At 47.2% G+C, this 18,705-nt stretch overlaps 1 protein-coding gene across 1 annotated transcript; it reads right to left on the bottom strand.

Annotated features, from left to right (window-relative positions):
• Positions 1–8,911: 8,911 nt before the first annotated feature.
• LOC125522363 (protein TIFY 11e-like) lies at positions 8,912–9,564 on the bottom strand. The gene has a single exon (XM_048687425.1). The coding sequence runs from the start codon at positions 9,493–9,495 to the stop codon at positions 9,064–9,066; it is 432 nt and encodes a 143-aa protein (XP_048543382.1). The 5' UTR covers positions 9,496–9,564; the 3' UTR covers positions 8,912–9,063.
• Between the last annotated feature and the right edge of the window lie 9,141 nt (positions 9,565–18,705).

Below are 18,705 nucleotides of genomic sequence, written 5' to 3'. Positions count from 1 at the left end.
AGTTCTACTAACTTGGTGATGGTGACTAGAGAATTCTGTCAATCACTATTTTATCTGGAAGATTAACTCCCACTTGATTCAAGTGATTGTAGTACCCAGACAATCTGAACACATGCTCACTGCTTGAGTAATTCTCCTCCATCTTTTAGCTATAGAACTTGTTGGAGACTTCATATCCCTCAACTCGGGTATTTGCTTGAAATATTAACTTCAACTCCTGGAACATCCATATGATCCATGACGTTCAAAATGTCTTTGAAGTCCCGATTCTAAGCTGTTAAGCATGGTGCACTAAACTATCAAGTAGTCATCATATTGAGCTAGCCAAACATTCATGATGTCTGCATCTGCTCCTGCAATAGGTCTGTCACCTAACGGTGCATTAAGGACATAATTCTTCTGTGCAGCAATGAGGATAAACCTCAGATCACGGATCCAATTCGCATCATTGCTACTAACATATTTCAACTTAGTTTTCTCTAGGAATATATCAAAAATAAAACAGGGGAGCTAAACGTGAGCTATTGATCTACAACATAGATATGCTAGTACTACCAGGACTAAGTTCATGATAAATTTAAGTTCAATTAATCATATTACTTAAGAAATCCCACTTAGAAAGACATCCCTCTAATCTTCTAAGTGACCACGTGATCCAAATCAACTAAACCATAACCGATCATCACGTGAAATGGAGTAGTTTTCAATGGTGAACATCACTAGGTTGATCATATCTACTATATGCTTCACGCTCGACCTTTCAGTCTCAGTGTTCCGAGGCCATATCTGCATATGCTAGGCTCGTCAAGTTTAACCTGAGTATTCTGCGTGTGCAAAACTGGCTTGCACCCGTTGTAGATGGACGTAGAGCTTATCACACCCGATCATCACGTGGTGTCTGGGCACGACGAACTTTGGCAACGGTGCATACTCAGGGAGAACACTTTTATCTTGAAATTTAGTGAGAGATCATCTTATAATGCTACCGTCAGTCAAAGCAAGATAAGATGCATAAAAGATAAACATCACATGCAATCAATATAAGTGATATGATATGGCCATCATCATCTTATACTTGTGATCTCCATCTCCGAAGTACCGTCATGATCACCATCGTCACCGGCGCGACACCTTGATCTCAATCATAGCATCGTTGTCGTCTCACCAATCTTATGCTTCAACGACTATCGCTACTGCTTAGTGATAAAGTAAAGCATTACAGGGCGATTGCATTGCATACAATAAAGCGACAACCATATGGCTCCTGCCAGTTGCCGATAACTCGGTTACAAAACATGATCATCTCATACAATAAAATATAGCATCATGTCTTGACCATATCACATCACAACATGCCCTGCAAAAACAAGTTAGACGTCCTCTACTTTGTTGTTGCAAGTTTTACGTGGCTGCTACGGGCTTAGCAAGAACCGTTCTTACCTAGGCATCAAAACCACAACGATAGTTTGTCAAGTTGGTGCTGTTTTAACCTTCGCAAGGACCGGGCGTAGCCACACTCGGTTCAACTAAAGTTGGGGAAATTGACACCCGCCAACCACCTGTGTGCAAAGCACGGCGGTGAAACCAGTCTCGCGTAAGCGTACGCGTAATGTCGGTCCGGGCCGCTTCATCCAACAATACCGCCGAACCAAAGTATGACATGCTGGTAAGCAGTATGACTTGTATCGCCCACAACTCACTTGTGTTCTACTCGTGCATATAACATCTACGCACAAACCTAGTTCGGATGCCACTGTTGGGGAACGTAGTAATTTCAAAAAAATTCCAAGGCACACACACAAGATCATGGTGATGCATAGCAACGAGAGGGGAGAGTGTTGTCCTTCCTCTTTATTTGTCCTCTGCTTATCTGAATGGGTCAAGGCCCAATAGGGCAACTGGCCAGCAAACAAAGAGAATGCCTTAGGGCATGCTCATTTGGTCATCCTTCGACGCATTGTACGTTGAATAGGACCTTCAGCGCATCTGGGTTATTTCATTGTCGGGGTGAGGCAAACTGGTTTTCTGCTACGTGTGTTTGTGAGGGGTTGGCACCAACTTGCTTATTTTTGGCCGAGCGGTCGGGTCGCTACCTTCTCACCCTTTCCATTGGGATCCTCACGCAGTGTACTCACGGTGGAATACCCACGTCGTGCTAGCACTGGTGAGAGCTAGAACGGAAAGATAAGACACCGAAAATCCAAACCAACATGAGCACTGGTTGTAGAGACGTTGTTGCTAGGCCTTGGCAATAGATATAACCTCGAAGTTGGAAGGCGACTCGGTTGAGAAATTGAAGTCCTTGGGGGATAAAAATCAGTGCAAGGATAGCAATTTTGAGTGGCAGAGGTACGGGTGAATTGGGATGTGTGGGGGCGTGCATGGTACATAGACATATATAGGATCATACCTATATATGCGAGCAAAGTAGGAAAGTGTTAGACTAAGTATATATTAGATATACATGCTGTAACACAACTTGTATTTGTACGGTCCCCTCTTATAAATATATGACAGCCGTACCCTCCAAGGGTATCGAGCATTGTTCCAAACCCTAATACGTCTAACATGGTATCAGTAGCTTTACTTGGATTTATCTTATTAAGCGCAAATCTGATGTGTTTCATGTTTTCATGCAATTCCAAGCACATGTTGAACGGTTACTCAAGCACAAAATTATCCATGTTTAGTCTGATTGGGGGGGGGGGTGAATACCATAATCTTAACACCTTCTTTCACAAGCTTGGCATCTCACATCATGTGTCTTGTCCTCATACACATCAGCAGAACGGTGCAGCTGAGCGTAAGCACCGTCATATAGTTGAAACTGGGCTAACACTTCTTGCACATGCCTTTTTCCCATTTCGGTTCTGGAGTGATGCCTTTGTTACTGCTTTTTTTTGATAAACAGGATTCCTACATGGCGTCTTCACATGAAGTCTCCTCTAGAAGTGTTGCTTCATGAAACTCCAGATTACTCCTTCCCCATAGTGTTCGGTTGTGCGTGTTGGCCACATCTTCGCCCGTACAATAAGCATAAACTTGAGCATCGGTCGAAAAAATGCGTGTTCCTTGGATACAGTCCTCTCCACAAAGGTTACAAGTCTTATTAAGCGCAAATCTGATGTGTTTCATGTTTTCATGCAATTCCAAGCACATGTTGAACGGTTACTCAAGCACAAAATTATCCATGTTCAGTCTGATTGGGGGGGGGGTGAATACCATAATCTTAACACCTTCTTTCACAAGCTTGGCATCTCACATCATGTGTCTTGTCCTCATACACATCAGCAGAACGGTGCAGCTGAGCGTAAGCACCGTCATATAGTTGAAACTGGGCTAACACTTCTTGCACATGCCTTTGTCCCATTTCGGTTCTGGAGTGATGCCTTTGTTACTGCTTTTTTTTGATAAACAGGATTCCTACATGGCGTCTTCACATGAAGTCTCCTCTAGAAGTGTTGCTTCATGAAACTCCAGATTACTCATTCCTCATAGTGTTCGGTTGTGCGTGTTGGCTACATCTTCGCCCGTACAATAAGCATAAACTTGAGCATCGGTCGAAAAAATGTGTGTTCCTTGGATACAATCCTCTCCACAAAGGTTACAAGTGTCTCCATATTCCATCAAACCGTGTTTACATTTCTCGTGATGTTGTGTTTGATGAGACTGTCTTCCCTTTTTCCACGCTCACACGCTCACATCACCCACTGACACTCCCGTCACCGAGTTGCACTCGTTTCCAGTGTTGCCTAATCAGTTTGTGGATGCTGCATACTCTCCTCTGTTGTTGCCTAGCCACGGTGCAGGGACTGGACGAGGTGCCCTACTGGAGCTTCTTGATGATGACGATGCACCTCCTACGTGCTGGGTAACGTAGTAATTTCAAAAAATTCCTACTCACAACGCAAGATCATGGTGATGCATAGCAACGAGAGGGGAGAGTGATGTCTACGTACCCTCGTAGACCGGCAACGGAAGCATTGACACAACATAGAGGAAGTAGTCGTACGTCTTCCCGATCTGACTGATCCAAGTACCGAACGTACGGCACCTCCGAGTTCTGCACACGTTCAACTCGGTGACGTCCCTCTAGCTCCGATCCAGCTGAGTGTTGAGGGAGAGTTTCGTCAGCACGACGGCGTGATGACGGTGATGATGTTCTACCGACGCAGGGCTTCGCCTAAGCACCGCTACGATATGACCAAGGTAGAATATGGTGGAAGGGGGCACCGCACACGGCTAAGGAACGATCACGAAGATCAACTTGTGTGTCATCGGGTGCCCCCATGCCCTCTTATATAAAGGAGGGAGGGGGGAGGAGCGGCCGGCCCCTAGGGGTGCGCCTGGAGGAGTCCTACTCCCACCGGGAGTAGGACTCCCCCCTCTTGCCCTGTTGGAGAAGGAAAGGGGAAGGGGGAAAGAGGAAAGGGGGGCGCTGCCCCCCCCTTCCTTGTCCTATTCGAACTAGGGGGGAGGGGGCGCGCGGCCTGCCCTGGCCGGACCTCCTCTTCTCCCTTAGGGCCCATGTAGGCCCATTAACCCCCGGGGGGTTCCGGTAACCCCCCGGTACTCCGGTAAAATCCTGATTTCACCCGGAACGATTCCGATATCCAAATATAGGCTTTCAATATATCAATCTTTATGTCTCGACCATTTAGAGACTCCTCGTCATGTCCGTGATCACATCCGGTACTCCGAACAACTTTCGGTACATCAAAACACAAAAACCCTAATTACGATCGTCACCGAACTTTAAGCGTGCGGACCCTACGGGTTCGAGAACTATGTAGACATGACCGAGCCACGTCTCCGGTCAATAGCCAATAGCGGAACCTGGATGCTCATATTGGTTCCTACATATTCTACGAAGATCTTTATCGGTCAAACATCATAACAACATACGTTGTTCCCTTTGTCATCGGTATGTTACTTGCCCAAGATTCGGTCGTCGGTATCTCAATACCTAGTTCAATCTCGTTACCGGCAAGTCTCTTTACTCGTTTCGTAATACATCATCCCGCAACTAACTCATTAGTTGCAATGCTTGCAAGGCTTAAGTGATGTGCATTACCGAGAGGGCCCAGAGATACCTCTCCGACAATCGGAGTGACAAATCCTAATCTCGAAATATGCCAACCCAACAAGTATCTTCGGAGACACCTGTAGAGCACCTTTATAACACCCAGTTACGTTGTGACGTTTGGTGGCACACAAAGTGTTCCTCCGGTAAACGGGAGTTGCATAATCTCATAGTCATAGGAACATGTATAAGTTATGAAGAAAGCAATAGCAACAAACTAAACGATCAAGTGCTAAGCTAACGGAATGGGTCAAGTCAATCACATCATTCTCCTAATGATGTGATCCCGTTAATCAAATGACAACTCATGTCTATGGTTAGGAAACATAACCATATTCGATAAACGAGCTAGTCAAGTAGAGGCATACTAGTGACACTCTGTTTGTCTATGTATTCACACATGTATTATGTTTTCGGTTAATACAATTCTAGCATGAATAATAAACATTTGTCATGATATAAGGAAATAAATAATAACTTTATTATTGCCTCTAGGGCAGATTTCCTTCACTAGCCAGCTATTGCTATGCTGGCTGCCCCTGCTGCTACGACGGCTGCCGCCGACGTTGATCACGCGTGCATGCCCCATGCACGTGGATCCGCTGGCATGCCCGTGTCGCCTGGGCTGGCTGCCCCGGTGGCCTCGTCGCCTGGGCCTGCGGCCCCGCAGTCGCCTGGGTCAGCTGAGCCCGCGGCTCGATCCCCTGGGCCGGCGGCCTCGCCGATCGAGGACGTGTGCATGTCCCATGCACGTGGGTTCACTGGAGCGCCCGTGTCGCCCGGTGTGCCCGTGTCGCCTGGTCCATCGTCGCCACCCATGCCTGGGCAATCTCCGTCGACCACTCCAGGCCCGGTGCTGCACTTGACCGTGCCACCAGACGCGCTTGTTGACTCGCCTGCAGGCGCGTCCTCCTCGCCGCTTTTGGACATTAGCTCCCCTGTGGTGACAGCTCCATCGCCACCTCCGCCTGTCGTCCTGCGCCCTCATACTCGCAGCAAGAGTGATATCTTCCAACCGAAGAAGCGCACTGACGGGACTGTCGCATGGCTTGCAGCATGTGTGGCGCATGCTGAGGCAGATCCTACGGCTGAACCACGACACTTTCAGGCAGCATTTCACATTCCACACTGGCGTGCCGCTATGGAGCGGGAGATCCATGCTCTTCAGCAGAACAACACTTGGCGTCTGGTTCCACCTCCATCTGGTGTCAATATCGTTGACTCTAAATGGGTATTCAAGGTGAAGAAACATGCTGATGGCTCCATTGAGAGGTACAAGGCACGCCTGGTTGTAAAGGGATTCAAACAACAGTATGGCATTGATTATGAAGACACGTTCAATCCTGTTATTAAACCAACTACTATTCGTGTTCTTCTTTCCTTGGCTATTACTCGAGGATGGTCGCTTCGACAACTTGACGTTCAGAATGCTTTTCTCCATGCAGTTCTGGAAGAAGAGGTTTATATGCGTCAGCCGCCAGGGTTTGTTGATCCTGATCAGCCACATCATTTGTGTCGTCTTGTCAAGGCTCTCTATGGGTTGAAGCAGGCCCCTCGTGCATGGCATGCACGTCTTGGAGTTGCTCTTCATGCGCATGGTTTTGTGCCTTCTACAGTGGATACATCTCTGTTTATTCTTCAGTGACCTGAGGTGACTATGTACATTCTGTTCTACGTTGATGATATCATTCTTGTCAGTTCATCTGCTGCTGCTACGGACCGACTTGTGTCCTCTCTTGGTGCTGAGTTTGCTGTTAAGGATCTAGGGAGACTCCATTATTTCCTGGGTTTGGAGGTGCTTCATTCTGATGGTGGTCTGACTCTTTCTCAGAGGAAGTACTCTCAGGATCTTCTACGTCGTGCTGGTATGTTGCAGTGCAAGATTGCCACGACTCCTATGTCTGCCACAGACAAGCTGACAGCTCTTGATGATGACTTGCTCTCTCCTGAGGATGCCACGGAGTATCGCAGTATTGTTGGTGGGCTGTAGTACTTGCTCGTTACTCGACCAGACATATCTTGTGCGGTTAACCGTGTGTGCCAGTACCTTCATGCACCCCGTGAACCTCACTGGTCCGCTGTTAAGCGCATCTTGCGCTATGTTCGTCACATCGGTTCATATGGTCTCTATCTTCGTCCTGCGTCTTCTGGACTGATCTCAGCATTTTCTGATGCCGATTGGACTAGTAGTCCTGATGATCGGTGATCCAGGGGGGACATGTTGTGTTCTTTGGACCTAACTTGATCGCCTGGCAAGCTCGCAAGCAAGCTACAGTGTCCCGGAGTAGTACTGAAGCTGAGTACAAAGCAGTTGCTAATGCCACAGCTGAGATCATATGGGTGCAGTCATTACTTCGAGAGTTGAAGGTCTCTCCCACTCAGTCGCATGTCCTTTGGCGTGACAACATCGGTGCCACATATCTTTCATCCAATCCGATATTTCATGACCGAACGAAGCACATCGAAGTTGACTATCATTTTGTGAAGAACGCGTTGCTAAGAAGCTTCTTCAGATCAAGTTTGTTTCTTCTAAGGATCATCTTGCTGATATCTTCACTAAACCTTTGCCCTTGCCTTCTTTTGAAGGATGTCGATGCAATCTTAACCTTCTGAGTGTTTCAGGACATAGTTAAGATTGAGGGAGGGTGTTAGACTAAGTATATATATATTAGATATACGTGCTGTAACACAATTTGTATTTGTACGGTTCCCTCTTATAAATATATGACAGCCGTACCCTCCAAGGGTATCGAGCATTGTTCCAAACCCTAATACGTCTAACAGAAAGTTAGAGAAAAGAGAAGTCCATTTCAATGTATATGGTGTGATGGTCAATTATGTTTATTTAGGATGAAAACCGAGGATACATCTGAACACAAACAATTAGGGATGAAAACACCGAACCAAATACCATAAACCAATAAACCAAGAATATCGGTCAACTCACAAATTCTATCCCACATTTTTGGCAAATTTTCATGTCTTCATTTTCAGTGCATTTAGTTCGGTTCTTTGATTTATGGTGTAAAAGTGCTCACCTCTAATCAAACCAAAAATGACGTGGCAAAGTGGGTGTCACCCTCTAGTAAAGTTTATATCGAAATGTAGTCTCATTGGATCACTCAGCTAAATGTTTTGTATTTGCATGCCAAGATGGCGATGGAATTACACATACTTGTTAATTGCCAATTGCACGTGCCTACCAGCAAATGAATTACACATGCTTGCTAATTGCTACTCCTTTTGTAAACAAATATCAGACGTACTCCTTCCGTTCAAAAAATCTTGTCTCAAGTTTGTCCTTTAAATGAATGTACAGAGGGGGCAAGTTTTTTCGGGAAGAGGGAGTATTAGATTACTTCCCCGTCTCAAAATAAGTGTCTTTACTAAATTAAGAGGTACTCCATCCGTCCTGTAATACAAAAGCGTTTTACACTATGGTGTAAAAAACGCTTTTACAATATGGAACGAAGAGAGTATTATTTTAGTGATATAAAAGGTCTTATATTTGTTTACAAAGGTAAAACGCTTTCATAATATGAGATGGAGAGAGTATTATTTTAATGATATAAAAGGTCCTATATTTGTTTATAAAGGGATAATTGCCAATTGCCGGTGTGTACCAGCAAAGCGTGTCCAGCTGCCAACACGGCCAAGTGGGAGCTCGATGGGGGGTCGGCAGAAATGAATTACGCACGCTTGTTAATTGCGTCTACCAGCAAAGCGTGTCCAGCTACCGCCAACACGGCCAAGTGAGAGGCAAAGGCTAGCGTGCGCATGATGTACGTATAATTTTAATTTGACACCTCGTCAATTTGCCATGATCAGTTCATCATAAGAACAACAGCAATAATTTCTGATCATAATAATTCGGAGCGACGGGAACAGGCGAGTGGGTCAAAAATTTGGACTTCAACACCAGCCTCACATTTACATGGACCGTAAATTACTCAGGCTACTCTACCACGCACGAACACGAATCAGAGCGTAAGTGTGAGATGGTAGGGGACGGCGCCGCCGTCGGGGCGGCTGTAGGGGACGGCGCGCGCGGCGAGCCTTCCCTTGCGCTTCTGCATGAACCGCTGCAGCGACGCCTTCCTCGCCATGGGCAGGTCGCCGTCCGCCGCCTCGCAGCTCCCTCGCGGTGTGCCTGAGACAGCAGCGACACGGAGCAGCTCGGCGGCCCTGTCGGCCGGCACCTCGTCCAGCACCAGCACCTGCCCGCCGTAGAAGATGGTCATCTGCGCGTGCTCCGGCGCAGGACCGGCCGCGCGCTCGTCTTGCGCGGGCACTTCCGCTCCGGGCATGAGGGGGAGGACCACCGGCCGCGCCTCCGCCGCCTTGACGCAGCGGCTGAGAACGCCGCACGCCGCGGTGAACCGTCGGCTCTGAGCGCTCCCTGTCGCCGCCATTCTTGCCGCTTGATCGATCGACCCCCCTGTATGCGAACTCGCAGTGTACGTTGATGACGGGGCTGTAGGGGAGGGAAAATGATGGATTAGGTGGTGAGATGGGTTTTGATTTATAGGATCGCGCGTGTCGTGTGGGCTGTTGCTGTCAAACGTGGGGGACTTGGTGGGGTGTTTCTTCCCGGTCTCTGGCACGAAGAACACGTGCTGGTCCTTCCTTCGTGCCCGCACGTTCAGTTGTTGGGAATTGATGGCTGCCGATCCGTGCGGCGATCAACCGGAGAAAAATCTTATAGGAGGACCGGGTTGTACTCTCCATCGGCTTAGACCGGTTCACGGCATATGCTGATTTCAGTCTCAAAGCACCGGTCCTAATTACCACTCAACCTTAATTCCACTCATCACAATCAGGTCCATGAACCATGTGGCGATGACCATAAGCAATAGAGCGAGACGAATGTTGTCGTCATCGCCACTTCCTCATCGGGGGCCGGTAAATCTTATTATAGTAGACAGTCGGAAATTCATCATACTAAGGCGCCACAAGACCAGCGTAGCAGAGCAACAATCAACACCGACGAAGAGAGATGTAAAGCAAAAGGAACAAACTTGTAAACACAATAATAACTAGATTCAAACAAATCCGATGAGTTAGCTCCGATGAGTTATAACACCAACCGACTCCCGCGAGTCCGATGGAGAGACGCCTTCACATGCACTCTGATGAGTTAGACGCATCATCAGGACGTGATTAAACGTGAGGGACGTTATTCTCACTGAGGGACATAGCTGCTGCCACATAGCTCCAACTAAGACACTAAACCTAACAAAAATGAGAGCATGGTACCTCTTGGCGGGGTGGGGGCCGAGGTCCATCGCATCTCCACGGCCCAAAAGCCGCCGGCGGTGGGCAGACCAGCGGTGGCGTCAAAGGGCAAATGACAAAACCTGGTCACCTAGGAGTATTTTTCTATGGTAGAGGAAAGAACGTAGCCATGTTTTATGGTTGTCATTAGGGGTATCATGTCTTTCTTTGACAACCTATCGTTCCTAAAACCTCATCTCATGATGTACAAGGAAACATATTGTTGCAGTTCATCGATCAACATCTTTTGATATAATTTTTTTTCTTTCATTAGGCATATCTTCTATCGTGTATTACTTTGCTTTTCATCGACGTGACTATCTTTGTGTGTGTTGTTGTTGGTTGTGTACATTCTAATCATACATAGGTTTAATATGCACTCATTGTTTTTTTTATCTCCTCGATGCTTTATTTTAAGTTAACAAAATTCATTCTTTAATGAAAAAAGGAAACATCAACATTATGTTTATATTCTACCGAGTTATTTCAACAAACAAAGACTCTAGAAGCACAATCTACACGCTACGAAGATTTTTTTTCTCTCTAAAAACACCTCTCATTAATTAATTAATTTAAAATTTATTGCAATCATTTCTTACAATATTGGCCATGTAGGGAGAAAATCTATTATAAAGAATACTCTCTGACCTATTATCGAAGCTAACTTCCCAATCTGGTGTGCAGCCTCATTAGCCCTCCGATTGATTTTCGGAGGCTTAAAATTTTGGAGAAGTTTAGAAATGGATAAAACTTCCTTCTTCAGATCAACGAGGGGCGACCTGTCAAGTTTTTCATTTGAAAGGAAAGAAATCACAAAGGAGCAGTCAGTCTGGTTTATGAAAACTGATACCGATATAAAGATCAGATAGGCATGCGCGGAGCTCTGCTTCGACCACAGTAGTACGAGACCCAATATAAACCCATGAAGTGATGAGGACGTTGAAAGAACGAGGATGTCGCCTAGAGGGGGGTGAATAGGCGCTATAAAATAATTACGGTTTAGGCTTGAGCAAATGCGGAATAAACTTAGCGGTTAATTTGTCAAGCACAAAACCTACAACAACTAGGCTCACCTATATGCACCAACAACTTATGCTAAGCAAGATAAACAACAAAGTGATATCAAGATATATGACAAGAAACAATATGGCTAACACAAATTAAAGTGCATAAGTAAAGGGCTCGGGTAAGAGATAACCGAGGCACGTGGAGACGGCGATGTATCCCGAAGTTCACACCCTTGCGGATGCTAATCTCCGTTTGGAGCGGTGTGGAGGCACAATGGTCCCCAAGAAGCCACTAGGGCCACCGTAATCTCCTCACGCCCTCTCACAATGCAAGATGCCGTGATTCCACTAAGGGACCCTTGAGGGCGGTCACCGAACCCGTACAAATGGCAACCCTTGGGGGCGGACACCGAACCCGTACACTTTGGCAACCCTTGGGGGCGGTCACCAGTACCCGTCAAATTGCTCGGGGTGATCTCCACAACCTAATTGGAGACCCCGATGCTTGCCCGGAGCTTTACACCACAATGATTCAGCTCCGAACACCACCAACCGTGTAGGGCGCCCAAGTACCCAAGAGGAACAAGCTCAAGGGTACCAAGCACCCAAGAGTAATAAGCTTCTCAACTTGTAACTTCCACGTATCACCTTGGAGAACTCAAACCGATGCACCAAATGCAATGGCAAGGGCACACGGAGTGCCCAAGTCCTTCTCTCTTAAATCCCACTAAAGCAACTAATGCTAGGGAGGAAAATGAGAGGAAGAACAAGAAGGAGAACACCAAGAACTCCAAGATCTATGATACGTCTCCGTCGTATCTACTTTTCCAAACACTTTTGCCCTTGTTTTGGACTCTAACTTGTATGATTTGAATGGAACTAACCTGGACTGTCGCTGTTTTCAGCAGAATTGCCATGATGTTGTTTTATGTGCAGAAAACAAAAGTTCTCGGAATGACCTGAAACTCCACGGAATATCTTACAATAAATAATAAAAAATCCTCGCCAAAGATGAAGACCAGGGGGGCCCACACCCTTGCCACGAGGGTGGAGGGCGCCCCCCTAGGGCGCGCCCCCCTACCTTGTGGGCCCCCTGGAGACCTCCCGACTCCAACTCCAACTCTATATAACTGCTTTCGGGGAGAAAACAAATAAGAGAGTAGAAATCATCGCCTTTTACGATACGGAGTCGCCGCCAAGCCCTAAAACCTCTCGGGAGGGCTGATCTGGAGTCCGTTCGGGGCTCCGGAGAGGGGGATTCGTCGCCGTCGTCATCATCAACCATCCTCCATCACCAATTTCATGATGCTCACTACCGTGCGTGAGTAATTCCATCATAGGCTTGCTGGACGGTGATGGGTTGGATGAGATTTATCATGTAATCGAGTTAGTTTTGTTAGGGTTTGATCCCTAGTATCCACTATGTTCTGAGATTGATGTTGCTATGACTTTGCTATGCTTAATGCTTGTCACTAGGGCCCGAGTGCCATGATTTCAGATCTGAACCTATTATGTTTTCATCAATATATGAGAGTTCTTGATCCTATCTTGCAAGTCTATAGTCACCTATTATGTGTTATGATCCGTTAACCCCGAAGTGACAACAATCGAGATACTTATCGGTGATGACCGTAGTTTGAGGAGTTCATGTATTCACTATGTGCTAATGCTTTGTTCTGGTTCTCTATTAAAAGGAGGCCTTAATATCCCTTAGTTTCCATTAGGACCCCGCTGCCATGGGAGGGTAGGACAAAAGATGTCATGCAAGTTCTTTTCCATAAGCACGTATGACTATATTCGGAATACATTCCTACATTACATTGACGAATTGGAGCTAGTTCTGTGTCACCCTATGTTATGACTGTTACATGATGAACCGCATCCGGCATAATTATCCATCATTGATCCGATGCCTACGACCTTTCCATATACTGGTTTACGCTTATTTACTTTCCCGTTGCTATTGTTACAATCACTACAAAATACCAAAAACATTACTTTGCTTTCATTATTCTTTTGTTACCGTTACCATCACTATCATATTACTTTGCTACTAAACACTTTGCTGCAGATACTAAGTTTCCAGGTGTGGTTGAATTGACAACTCAACTGCTAATACTTGAGAATATTCTTTGGCTCCCCTTGTGTCGAATCAATAAATTTGGGTTGAATACTCTACCCTCGAAAGCTGTTGCGATCCCCTATACTTGTGGGTTATCAATCTAGATCCAAGGGGTTCCCCTCACGTAGAGGAGAAAGTGATTGGTGGAAATGTGGATCTAGATCTCCTCTCTCGTTTCCCTCAAAAACTAGCCAGAATCCATGGAGGGATTGAGAGTTAGCAAGCTCGAAGAAGGTCAACGATGGGGGAAGAACACGATGTAACACCCACAATGCGGCTATATCTCCCACGTGTCGGGGCACGACTTAGAGGCATTGCCACATGGTAGGTTTGTCGCAAGAGGGGTAATCTTCACACATCCCATGTACTGAATAAGAAAGGGATAAAGAGTTGGCTTACAATCGCCACTTCACACAAATACAAGTTAAACATACATCATCCAGAGTACAATCAAGGTCCGACTACAGAACCAAAATAAAAGAAGACAACCCCAATTGCTAGATCCCCGATCGTCCCAACTGAGCACCACTACTGATCAACCGGAAAAGACACAAAACAACGATCAAGATCTTCATCGAGCTCCCACTTGAGCTCGGTTGCGCCACCTGCACTGGTATCATCGGCACCTGCAACTGTTTGGAAGTATCTGTGAGTCACAAGGACTCAGCAATCTCACACCCGCGAGATCAAGACTATTTAATCTTATGGGTAGGATAAGGTAATGAGGTGGAGCTGCAGCAAGCACTAAGCATATATGGTGGCTAACATACCCAAATAAGAGCGAGAAGAGAAGCAATGCAACGGTCGTGAACTAAAAGTGATCAAGAAGTGATCCTGAATCTACTTACGTTCAAGCATAACACAAGAACCGTGTTCACTTCCCGGACTCCGCCGAGAAGAGACCATCATGGCTACACACGCGGTTGATGCATTTTAATTAAATTAAGTGTCAAGTTCTCTACAACCGGACATTAACAAATTCTCATCTGCCACATAATTGCGGACACGGCTCTCGAAAGTTTATACCCTGCGGGGGTGTCCCAACTTAGCCCATCACAAGCTCTCACGGTCAACGAAGGATATTCCTTCTCCCGAGAAGACCCGATCAGTCTCGGAATCCCGGTTACAAGACATTTCGACAATGGTAAAATAAGACCAGCAAAGCCGCCCGATGTGCCGACAATCCTGATAGAGCTGCAGATATCGCGTTCTCAGGGCAACACCGGATAGGTCAAGCTACGAGTAAAACCAACCCTCAAGTTTCCCCGAGGTGGCCCCGCAGGCTGCCCGGTTCGGAGCAACACTTAGAGAAGCACTGGCCCGGGGGGTTAAAATAAAGATGACCCTTGGGTTGGCCGACCCAAGGGAAGGGTAATAGATTGTTAGGCAAATTTAAAACCAAGGTTGGGCCTTGCTGGATGAGTTTTATTCAAAGCGAACTGTCAAGGGGTTCCCATAACACCCAACCGCGTAAGGGACGCAGAATCAAGGAACATAACACCGGTATGACGGAAAGTAGGGCGGCAAGAGTGGAACAAAACACCAGGCATAAGGCCGAGCCTTCCAACCTTTACCAAGTATATAGATGCATTAAATTAAATAAGATATATTGTGATATCCCAACATATCCATGTTCCAACATGGAACAATCTTCATCTTCACCTGCAACTATTAACGCTATAAGAGGGGCTGAGCAAAGCGGTAACATAGCCAAACAACGGTTCGCTAGGAAAAGGTGGGTTAAAGGCTTGACATGGCAATATGGGAGGCATGATATAGCAAGTGGTAGGTAGCACGGCATAGCAATAGAGCGAACAACTAGCAAGCAAAGATAGAACTGATTTCGAGGGTATGATCATCTTGCTTGAGATCCCGCAAGGAAGAAGAACGAGTCCATGAAGAAGACAAACGGACGTAGTCGAACGAATCCTCACAACTCTGGAACGGAACCGAAGCTAACGAGGGAAGCAACCCAGAAAGAAGCAAACAACATAGTAAACAACCATCACATAAACATGGCATGATGCACTACCAAGTATGATGCATGTCCGGTTTAATGAACCATGGCATGGCAATATGCACAAACAACACTACAAGTTAAGTGGAGCTCAATATGCAACGAGTTGCATATTGACGAAACACCACATGACTTATTTAGTTCTCTCTCGGTTATGTACCCAACAATATTAAATGTTGTTAAACATGGCAAGAGGTGAAGCATAATAAAACTACCTATCTAGACAAGTTTAAATGAGGCCGGAACAACAAACAACAATTTCGGTAAATCCTCATGTGCAAATTATGGATTTGGTACTGCTCTGCCCTAAACACAATTTTAGAGTTGTTAAACATGAAAACTACTGCCACCATGTTAACCTATGCTTTTTTCTACCCCATTTACATATAAAGTTTATTTAAAATGGAGCTATGGTTATTTAGTTATCAATTAAAGCATTTTAGCATGGCATTTGAGCAAATTTAAACAAGCAGCATTTTAAACATTTTTAACATGCATGAAAGTTGCATATTATGAAACTTGACGAAATTCTAAGCAAGTAGCTTATTAACTTATATAGATCCGATGCACGGTTGGTGAGTTATGATATGCATGATGTTTGAGGGCTTTTCTGCAAAACTGGTTCCTCTGGAATTAGCTAAATCGTTCAGGAAAAAAACATGCGTTGGGCCGAATCTTGCTGGCCCAACAGGAACAAGGGATCTGGAGGGGCTGCTCACATCGGGCCTGATTTGGCCGGGCTAAAACAGTGGCTGGGCCTTCCTTGAGCGCTGGACGCAGGATCGGCCCATGGCAGTCGATGGGGAGGGCGCGTTCCATCTGGCTGGAGGGAAGGTTGGGCCGGACCAACGGAAGCAGGGGAGGGCCAAGGCTCGGTCAACGCGGGCAGGACCCGGTTGAGCGGCGCGCTCGCTGCTGCTCGATGCAGTCGGCGGCAACGGAGATGGAGGCAGCAGCGTCCTGGGTGGCCAGTTCGCCGCCGGCTTGCTGGAGTTGGCCAGAGTAACGACGAGGTGGCGAGGTCGAGGCGCTGTTGGAGGTGGCCACGAGCAGGAGGAGCTCAGGGAAGCTCCTGGCGGCGTGGGGCTCGGCTGCTGCGTGGGGACGAGGAGGTGATGACGTGAGGTGGAGCTCGGGGCACTGGTCGATGGGCGGCTCGACCGCGGTGGAGAACGGCAAAGGGGCGGCTCTCGGAGGAGGCCAGGGACGCAGCGGGGTCCTCGCTCGATGACTCGAGCGCATTGACGAGGAAGGCCGCGGCGCTGCTGGCGGCTTGCTCGCCGAGGATGGCGTGGACCGCGGCAGAGGAACAAGGGCGCGGCGACAGGACTTGGCGCTCGCGACGGAGACGAGCGGATCCGGGCGCGTATGGCGTTCTCCGGCGAGGTGGCATGCGGGCGGAGCAGCGACGAGTGGATGCAGGCATGGGTAGAAGAGATCCAGGGCGGCAAGGTAGTAGGCCGGCGGCGACGGGTGCTAGGGCTTCGCGCGAGGAGCTGCTTGAAGTTCCCCCATGGCGGGCTTCGACGGCGCCGAATGGCGATGGCGAAGAAAAAGCTTCGGGAGGAGCTTGACGATGGCGTGCTCCTCTCCTCTGGATCGAGCGAACCAGGGGCGAGGGGATGAGGGACACGGCCTCGATCCCATCCGAATCGAGCAGAAGGATTGCAGGTTGGAGGCCGAGGGAATTTTTGGATCGAGGGCGCAGGCAGCTGAATCGATGAGGAGCAGTGGAGAGAGCTGGTTGGTGGGTGGAGGAAAACGAGGAGAAGGAGATCTCGAGGTGGATCGAGACCGGGTGGTGGCGGCGGGATTGGACTTATGGGACAAACCTCCTAATTTTTAGGGTTGGACCTCAAGTATATAGCAGGTGGATTTGGGGTGCATTTGGGCCCTCCAATTCAAATCAGACGGTCGAGAAAATTAGGGTGGGCGAGTCCAACAAATAAACAAAGACGTTTTAGGGATGTTGGATGACGATCCAGACTCAACGGACATGAGTGCCCGGTCGGGTTCGGGGAGGTTTTCGGACGCGCGAGGGGGTCTGAGAACTGTGCGAAGAGGGGGTCTGACAAAAGGCCACGGAGGCAAGGGGGGTTAGGAGGGGTTTTTGGAGCCTCCGATCGCGACCGATGGATCCGATCGAGAGGGGGGGAAGGTAGTCCTGGCGGTAGGTAGTGGACTGTGTAGACGTTCTAGGGAGGAAAGAGAGGGAAAAAAACCCGGCAACAGTTTTCGGAGACCGAAAACATTTGACGATTTGACCGACTATATTGTCGCTATAGTTATATGTTGGGGTGTCAAACGGACTCCGAACGCGATGGAACTTGGCAGGCGGCCTATCTACACTATAACAATACCGCATGCCAACTTTCAACCCATTCCGAGAACATTTTCTGGCCACTTATAAAATAATATTTCGGACATGCCACAGGCGCGTGCAAGTGTGTCTGGGCTCAGAACGGACAATGGAAGGAACAGGGAGACCGGGACAGATGCAAGTTTTGAAAACATGCAGATGCAATGCGGATGATGACATGGAAAGATGCAACATGCAAGTGAAAGACATGGCAACGACGGTGAATAACTGGAACACACCTGGCGCAACGGTCTCGGGGCGTTACAACACTCCACCACTACAAGCGGATCTCGTCCCGAGATCTAGGATGGCACCGGAGAGAAACGAAAGAGGAAGAGAAGAGGTAAAACTAAGTTGCTTCTTGTACAAACGAGTGAAACCAAAGAACCTTGCGAGGTTGAACAAATTGAAAGAAAGAATACAACGAAGATGAACAAAGTTGAAAACACTTCGTTAGAATAGAGGAGCAAGGAACATTAGTAGAACCTTGTAGATTGAAAGGCATAATAAAAGGGTTGCAACGGACAAGAAGTACATGCAAGCACTCCCGTTGAAACGAAATGTACAAGGAACGATAAAGGTCAATTACGACAACACTCCGGTTAAAACAAGATAGAGAAGGAATAAGAATGCTATAATTTGGACAGCACTCCGACTGTAAATGGAAGGAATTGAACATGAACTTGACAAGATGAGAGGATGCTTGATGAAATCAACAACACATTGCCTCCAGAACTATTGAAAGAATGGAACAAGGGGTAAGAAAGATTTCGGACATTAGTCTGGTTGAGAAGGGAGGCAAAACTTGATAAGATGAGAGAACTTGAATGAAGGACACGAAAC

This window comes from Triticum urartu, chromosome 7 (assembly GCF_003073215.2).
Source record: "Triticum urartu cultivar G1812 chromosome 7, Tu2.1, whole genome shotgun sequence".
Lineage (NCBI taxonomy): Eukaryota > Viridiplantae > Streptophyta > Magnoliopsida > Poales > Poaceae > Triticum > Triticum urartu.
This window is presented reverse-complemented; position numbering and strand designations above follow the sequence as displayed.